This window comes from Lemur catta, chromosome 6 (assembly GCF_020740605.2).
Source record: "Lemur catta isolate mLemCat1 chromosome 6, mLemCat1.pri, whole genome shotgun sequence".
Lineage (NCBI taxonomy): Eukaryota > Metazoa > Chordata > Mammalia > Primates > Lemuridae > Lemur > Lemur catta.
The window spans coordinates 54,768,945-54,777,099 of record NC_059133.1 but is presented as its reverse complement, the minus strand read 5'-3'; the positions used below and the strand labels follow the sequence as shown (position 1 = coordinate 54,777,099).

At 54.8% G+C, this 8,155-nt stretch overlaps 1 protein-coding gene across 1 annotated transcript; it reads left to right on the top strand.

Annotated features, from left to right (window-relative positions):
- Positions 1-4,805: 4,805 nt before the first annotated feature.
- Positions 4,806-8,155, top strand: HOXC11 (homeobox C11). The gene is made up of 2 exons (XM_045555245.1): positions 4,806-5,601; positions 6,882-8,155. The coding sequence occupies exons 1-2, from the start codon at positions 4,920-4,922 to the stop codon at positions 7,112-7,114; spliced, it is 915 nt and encodes a 304-aa protein (XP_045411201.1). The 5' UTR covers positions 4,806-4,919; the 3' UTR covers positions 7,115-8,155.

Sequence of the window (8,155 nt, the reverse complement as noted above, 5' to 3'; positions counted from 1 at the left end):
CACGTCTCCTGAGCCTCACTAATGCACGATCCATACTGAGAGATAAAAGTCTAGACAATAGACGGCTGTTTATGACAACGAGTCTCTCCAAGTTTGGGGCCAGGCGATAAATCTCTGGAAAATCTTCCTGTAACTCATCTTCTGGCTATAGTGATGAGAGAACCACGGAGACCACAGAAAGGAAAGCAGCAAAATGGGGGAGACTTTTAAATCATGAGCAGAAGGCACCATCCCTGCTGGGGTGAGCAGGCATACCGCCACCCTCACTCCACCCAGAGAGTCCACACTGTGGGAGCTTTCGGATCAAGCATCAGAGTACAGGCGAGTCAGGGTGCTCAACAGCCTCCTTAGCTTCCCGCTGCTTGGAAAGTGCAGGCAGAAGGCAGGGCCTGGAGGCTGGAGCAGACCTACAGACCATTCTTGCTGGGAGCAAAGGGTCATTTTTGTTGGAGACTAGACTCTTCTTGCTTTGTGTCACCTGAATTTTTTTACCTCGCTCTTGCCCTCCATGTTTGTCTGTCTGTCTCTCTCTCTCTGTCTGTCTCTCTCTCTCTGTCTCTCTCTCTTTCTCCTTTTCCTTTTCCGATTGATGGGCTGTTCCCTTTTGCATTTTCGACCCAGGCGTCTGATTACAAGTAAAGAGCCACTGAAGTTGATCTCATAAAAATGCCGCGAGTTCACTTTGATCAGCGCAGACTGAGTCTGAGCCTAAAGTAGGCGCTAAAGCTGGGGAATGGGGGCTTGAGCCAACCAGGCCTCCGCTGTGCAGCCAGGCGGGAGATCCGGGTGGCCCAAAAGAGCAATCCCACCCAGAAAAGGTATTTTCTGTGCTGCTGCAACTCGCTCTGGAAACTAAGGCCCAATACCAGCGGCTCTATTTCCAGACCGCTTTTAAGACTTTTCCTTCATTTTGGAGCATTTGGTGAGGGGGACAGTGAAATGGGCTCGTAAAATGGGGCTTTTATGGGTAGAGATTGGACTGCATTGCTAGCCTCCTGGGACAATCTCACCGAGGAGGAAGCTGGGTGGGGTTGCGGGGGCAGAGAAGCCACCCTTCTTCCTCTCCCCTACCTGGTCCATCGATCTGAGGAACCTCCAATCAAGGCCCACCAACTTAGGTGGTCTGACTCGGGGGCCTCTGGCTTGGGGTGATGGCCAAGTCTGAGGAGAGGTGGAAGCCGTGAACCAGCAGTCTCACACCCTTCTCTTTCCCTGTCTGGGCATGGGAGTAAGGTGTCCCAGGTGCAAGACAAACTGCTAGCCTGAAGAAAGCACACTAAAGGGATTATTAAATGTAGCGATATTGCTGTAAGGGAAAGAAACGTGCCCAAGAAAGTGCAAGCCGATTTCTAATGAGCGTTCCTCCTTGCCATCCCAGCCTGGAGACAACTAAGGGTGTCCATGCATGGGACTCTCTCCACTTATCTTTTTATTGACTCCACAAGGGGCTGAATTTACAATCCAAGCCCACTAGAGCTCTTATGGGTCCCTTTTTCTCTTCTCAGTGTCTTTCTCCCTGCTCATGTTTCTGCGAGGTGGTCCCCTTTCCCTACCACAATCAGCTCTCTAGAACCCAGAGCAGCAGGAGGAGGTAGACAAGCAGCAAGGTGGCCCCAGCACTGTGCGCATTTGTGGGGGGTGGGGGCTGCTCTGGGAGCCACCCAGGTCAGAATTCAGGAGATACTGCCCCCTTCTGAACCCTTGTTGTCCATATGTGGGAGAAAGGGTGCTGGAGTCTGTCGTGGCCCCTGTCAGACTACCGCGGAAGCTGCCCAGACTGCAGCCGCCTGCTAGTGTCCAGGCTGGCTGGCGGCGCTGAGGCTACCAAGAGCCAGTGGGGAGGGCAGGATGGCCCTGCTGCGGAGGATTTCAGGCGAAGGCTGGGGACTCCAGGCGGATGGAGGGGCCACAGGCTCCCAATAAGTGAGGTAAAAAATAAATCCCCTGGAGCAGGGCTTGACAGGGGAGGTTGGGGGCCAGAGATGGGGCCCATGTCTGGGAGGCACTGATGCCCTGGCCAGAAGCTGCAGACTGAGAAGGTACAGCCTGAGGCCAGCAGCCCAGTAGATGCTTCCGGGTGGCCTGGACCCAGGGCTAGGCAGGAAGGCCATTACCTCACACCATGGGCATTTTTGCCAATCCACTTCTAGTTGACCTTAGCCACCAGGGCCTTTTCTCCTTGACCCCAGCAGCAACCATCAGTTGCTGGGATTTTTTGTTGAAAAATTAAAAGTCAGATCAATACTAGAGAACATTTTAAACTTCACACTTTACTTTTAGGTGGAATAATATTACTTTCCACAAGTCTCTGTTGGGAGGCCTGAGTTTCCTAGACACCAACTCCTTGACATACTTTTTTGCCATTCTTTTTTGTTGCAACGAACCAGGGCCGCCAGCAGCTCCTTGCAGCCGCCTGGCTCACTTTTATGGTGGCCCCAGAATAAACTTTGGTGGTCAAATTCAAGTGCTCAGACCCACAGCTGTCTCCTCACAGGAAGAAACCCCCCTCCCCAGCCCTGGCTGTGCAGACTATGCCTTGGGGGATTGGGCCCCATATCACCCTGGAGGCCAGGAGGGGGAAGGAAGCAGAGCCCTCCAGTGAAGTGGGGAAACTGGAAGCTGAGGCTCTGAGCCCTCATCCACACCTCTGCAAGGGATAGGGGTACCTCTCGCCTCCCTCTTGCTAGTTCCTATCACTGTTTGGGGAGCATTTTGCCTCCAATAATCTAGAGTTTAATGAGGTCAGCACGAACCCCATAAAAGCCACAGTACATAGTTCCCCACCATTATAATTAAAAATGCTGTCCCCGGCTCACCCTATAAAAAAGGCTAGAGAAAAGAGGCAATGCAACAGATTTTTCTTTTTGTGGTCCTTTCCTGACAGAGAAATCCCACACTTTAGCAAAGCCCCAATCTAGTTCCTCTTTGATTCAGTTAAGATCTGACCAGGACTAAAGAAGCACCCAGCACTGAGTAGGTAGAGGGGCTCCTGAGTCCTAGCCCAGAATATTCCAGAGCTGCCCCAAGAATGAGACCCATGCTTGAGGCAGTCTCCACCCAAGTATAATCCTAAAGGCTGAGCAAGTTTGGGGAGGCAAGAACATTGAGGAGGAATAGATATTGGGGGTTATATTTGGAGACAAGGTACAATTTTTTGTCTTCCCTATCTGGTTAGGGAGCCTCAGCATCTCATCATGTTTCATCAAGAAAAACCAAATCTAAATATTTTTAAGTGAAAATCAATTTTAACCAAAAATTATGGGTGTAAAGAAGGTTTGGGCTATTTCTGGCTTTCTCTGAGTGTACAGTGGGCTGGGTCCCTGGGGGCTTCACTTCTTCCCCTCCTTCCCAAACAAGTCATGTTCTGGCTGCTCCTCCTTGGATCTAAGGTTGCTTTCTGCTCTTGCCGGTTACCCTGGTCCCTTGGACTCAGTCCAGAACCTTTCAATAAAGTGATTTTCAGCTGCCCAGATGTGTCCTGTGGTGCCCAGAGGGATGGAAGACAAGGGAGGGCAGAATCACTGAGTCTACCCTTGGGCCACAGCCATCCAGGAGGCTGACAGGCTCTGAGGAGGGCAGGGCAGGACTGAGAAACAGGAGGGAGGCACTAAGGTCTGTCTGAAGCCCCAGGGAGAGGGGTTGGGGGATTTGACTAGGGAGTGGCCCCTGCTCCTGCCCTGCCCACCCCAGGGTCCACAGCTCCCTTCCACTGTCCTGCTGGTCTATACTGGAGATGCATACCTGGCCCAACAACCCACCCCACACTCCTCCAAATCGTTCAAGGATAGGAGCCCCAAACCCAGTACCCCCAGACCATATCCTTCCTGAGCCCCGATAGTAGGCTTTTTTCCAGCCTACTATCGGAGGCTGAGCCCCCAACCCAAAAGGCCCTGACATAGAAGATGCATGGCTCTTATTCTAATCCTTTTCTTTGGGGTTTGGGATTTGAAAATGCACAGTGGATGTAGCTTTCTTCACATTGATTGACAATAAAGGCAGGCATGAAATATTCACCCAGGGCCACTCTCTCATACTAAATATTTAACACAACATTAGAGAAGGTTTTTCCCAGACTTCGCCAGGCACCGGCTGGGCGGCTGGCGCACTGCTCACCACTCATTTATGACTAATCGGAGTCCCTAGCCAGCGGCAGCACAGCAAGCCAGACAAAGTTGGGACACTGGCTTGCAGCTGGGCTGCCTCACCTTTGGGAAACTTCAGATACTCTTCCGGGGAGTCTCTCTAAAGACTCCAAAAAGGGAATCTTGTCATCTAGCTCTGGCCAGGAAAAGAGTCGACTTCTTCAAACTCTTGTAAACAGGCGCTGACTCTGGGAGTTGCAGGGGTAAGAGTCCCTGAGACTTGGTGGGGGCGGTAAGGATTCACTTCTCTTGGGGAAATCAGGCAGTGGGGAAAGAAATCCTCACTCCCATCTGTCTGGTGCTGATCACAGGGAGGAGGCAAGACCCCCACACTTGAAAGCCCTCCTCCTTCCCCCCGTCCTGGGGGGAAAAAGAGCAGCAGCTAGAAAAAAATACAGTTACCCCCTCCCAGCCACCACCCTCGCCCATCCCACCGCCCACCCCACCCCAACCCTCTCTCTCCTCCTTTGCTCGTGCTGTGGAATGGAGAGGAGGGGAGTGACGGGAGAAAAACGAATACAAATCTGCAATTGATTTTCATAATGTTTCTGCGGTGTTTGCAAACCAATCGCCTGAACGTCCCCGATCTTACCTAAGAGAGAACCCCTCCTACGTCTGCGAAGTGCTCCGAACTGATATATGACAATATCTACTTTGGATCACGTGCTCGGGGAGAGAGACTAAGACGGATAACGCGTCATCTCGCCTTCCCAAATTTTCCCCCCTCGCTAGACCGGGTCCAAAACCTTCATCCGGAGCCGGCAGGAGAGGAGAACGATGTTTAACTCGGTCAACCTGGGCAACTTCTGCTCGCCGTCGCGCAAGGAGAGGGGCGCTGATTTTGGCGAGCGAGGGAGCTGCGCCTCCAACCTCTATCTGCCCAGTTGCACTTACTACATGCCCGAGTTCTCCACGGTCTCCTCCTTCCTGCCCCAGGCCCCCTCTCGTCAGATCTCCTATCCCTACTCGGCCCAAGTGCCCCCGGTCCGGGAGGTCTCCTACGGCCTGGAGCCATCCAGCAAGTGGCACCATCGGAACAGCTACTCCTCCTGCTATGCGGCGGCCGACGAGCTTATGCACCGGGAGTGCCTGCCTCCTTCCACCGTCACCGAGATTCTCATGAAAAACGAAGGCTCCTACGGCGGCCACCACCACCCCAGCGCCCCGCACGCAGCCCCCGCCGGCTTCTACTCGTCAGTCAACAAGAACAGCGTCCTGCCTCAAGCCTTCGACCGTTTCTTCGACAACGCCTACTGCGGTGGCGGCGACGCGCCCGCCGAGCCCCCCTGCTCGGGCAAGGGCGAGGCCAAGGGGGAGCCTGAGGGACCCCCGGCCTCGGGACTAGCGTCCCGGGCTGAGGCGGGTGCCGAGGCCGAAGCTGAGGAGGAGAACACAAATCCAAGCTCGTCCGGTTCAGCCCACTCCGCGGCCAAGGAGCCGGCCAAAGGAGCCGCCCCCAGTAGGTAGCAGCGGCCGGGAACAGGCGGGCAGCGAGGGAGGGAGTGAGAGAGGGAGGGCGAGAGTAGGGGGGAGGCAAGGGGAGCGGGGACGGCCTCGTGTTTTGGGTCAGTCCGATTTTATGTGGAGTTTTATAAGCATTCAAAGGATTTTATTATAACCTACAAAGCCCTCTCTCCCAACGACTGGACTTTTTACGATGGAGAAGGGGTGGGGAGGGAGGGAAAAGGGCTCTTTGGAAAAGCCGGGTGAACCCCCCCTCTCCCGTTATCTCCCTCGGTCTGTGAAATTTTTAAAAGCGCCACCATTGCGGGCGATATTAACTTTGATCGTGAACTTAGAGGAGCATTTAAGGAAGGATGGGGAGCTGGGCTGCCGGGGAGTGGGAGGGAGGGGAGGGGTGGAGGGGGAGAAAGGGGAGGGCGAGGGAAAGGCAGGGAGAAACCCAGAGAGGGGGAGAGGTGGGGTAGAGAAGCAATGGAGCAGAACCTGAGACCGGAGAAGCGAGCCAGGGCTGCTCTGATTCTTTTTAAAACTACTTTTGAAAATGCTCAAACTATGTGTTTGCGGGTCCTTGAGCAGAAACCCAAGCAACCCTGGGGTCAGCAGCGACAGAGGAATAGGGAGAGGCGGCTCAGAGCTCCCCTGCGCCCCAGGCGGGGGTCTCAGCGTTTCTCCTCGGTCTGCGGCCTTGGTGCTGGCCTAGAACTGCAGCCGCGAAGGCGCTGCCCCGCGGGCGTCCCGGGGCGCCAGGGCCCCGGAAGCGACTCTCTGGTGTCTTGGTGCCTGTTCGCTGGCTTCCTCCCCGCCTCCCCACTGCGTTCGCCAGATCTCACTTCTTTGCGCCTGTTCTCCGCCGGTCCCCCAGATTTCTGGAGGAGGGGGTGGTGGGCTTTCAGAACTACTGGGAGGGCGGCTCGGGAAGGGGCAGAGGGCTGCAGGGGAGCAAGCAGGGGGCCCAAGCGGAAGCCTATGGCCCCAGAGGGCTTTCCTTCTCTCCCAGACTCGGTCAGCCACCTCTCTCTCTTGAGGGGTGGGGGTAGAGAGGGGGTGCCGCGGGTCATGCCGTGGCCCCGGATTGGGACAAGCTAGATCTGGCAGGGGGTCGAGGCTTGCCCCAGCGCTGCGCCCGCGCGAGGAGAGCTGGCCGGCCCGGCGGGAGGGCTGCCTGGCTGTTTCGCTGGGAGAAGGGCCGCTGGGGGCTCAGCGGGCTGGGGTCGCCCGGGTCTCACGTGTCTCTCTCCCCCCTCTCCTCGCACTTGCCCCCTCCCCTCCCTCCAGACGCCCCCCGCACCCGCAAGAAGCGCTGCCCTTATTCGAAATTCCAGATCCGGGAACTGGAGCGAGAGTTTTTCTTCAACGTGTATATCAACAAAGAGAAGCGGCTGCAGCTGTCCCGGATGCTGAACCTGACGGACCGACAAGTGAAAATTTGGTTTCAGAACAGAAGGATGAAAGAAAAAAAACTGAGCAGAGACCGGCTGCAGTATTTCTCGGGAAATCCGCTGCTGTAACCGCAGACCGGGCCCTTTTGGGGAAGGGGGAAAGGGGGAAATTATTTTATTTTATTTTTATTTTTTATTTTCTAACTCGTCTTCTTTCCGCGGGTGGCAACTGGACTGTGGCCAGGGCTGGCCCCCACTGCCGTTGCTGGCACTTCTTTCCGGAGCCTCCTTCACCCTCGCCTGACTCTTGCTGTGTGACAGGGACCGAGCCTGGAAGGGGGGGTGAAGGGAAGTGTCTGACTTACGGCGAGTGGACACCGTTGGCACCGAGGCCACCGTTGGCACCGAGGCCAAGACTCTTTATTTAAAAGAAAACACACCTCGGCGACAATGTCTTGCTGCTCAGATTGGGTGAGGGGAGTGGCGACAGTAGCGGGCGCCTGAACCGAACACTCCTCAAACTAAAAGCCTTCCCTTGCCCAAGTGAAAATATCCGCTAAGACACCATGTCTGTCAGCGGAAACCGCTCCGGCTCCCCGCCCCTACCCCACCTTGCCCCACTATTAGTGGGCAGCTAAATGTGATCCTGCCTTGCTGTGAAATTCCTGTACCTTCGACCTGGTGTTAGGTGTGCAAAGTCCGTGTCCTACCTCCGTCCTTGCCCAGGCCCCGCCCGAGCCTAATTGTCTTCCCCGTGAATGTGTAGAGCCCTCCTTTGAAATTTCTTAACTGGTGCATTGAGGTTTCCTAACCTTTTTCCAAGCAGTGCCCCACTCCATGGATTTATAGCTATAGTCTATGCAGTTGTTACCTCCTTTTTTTTATTTTTAAGGACAAAAGAAAAGATTGGGGTGGGTGGAGGCAGTAGGAAGATGGGATTGGGCACCTCCCCCATGCTGGGGCCTGAATTTTTGTAAATAAATTTCACAAGCATTTCTTTCTACCCAGAGGGGATGGGGGGAGGACGGCCCAAAATGAGATTCGAATCACCCATCTCTCTCCATGTGCGCGAGTGCGTGTGTACATAGGCAATCCCCACCCTGCTCCCATCCCAGAGGGATTGCTGTGATTTTTTTTTGGTGGCAAATAAAGATATTTCATTCTGTTCAA

Coding starts and splice junctions, on each gene's coding strand:
- HOXC11 (XM_045555245.1), top strand. CDS start 4,920: ATGTTTAACTCGGTCAACCTGGGCAACTTCTGCTCGCCGTCGCGCAAG. Junction 5,602..6,881: donor GGCCAAAGGAGCCGCCCCCA/GTAGGTAGCAGC, acceptor CCCTCCCTCCAG/ACGCCCCCCGCACCCGCAAG.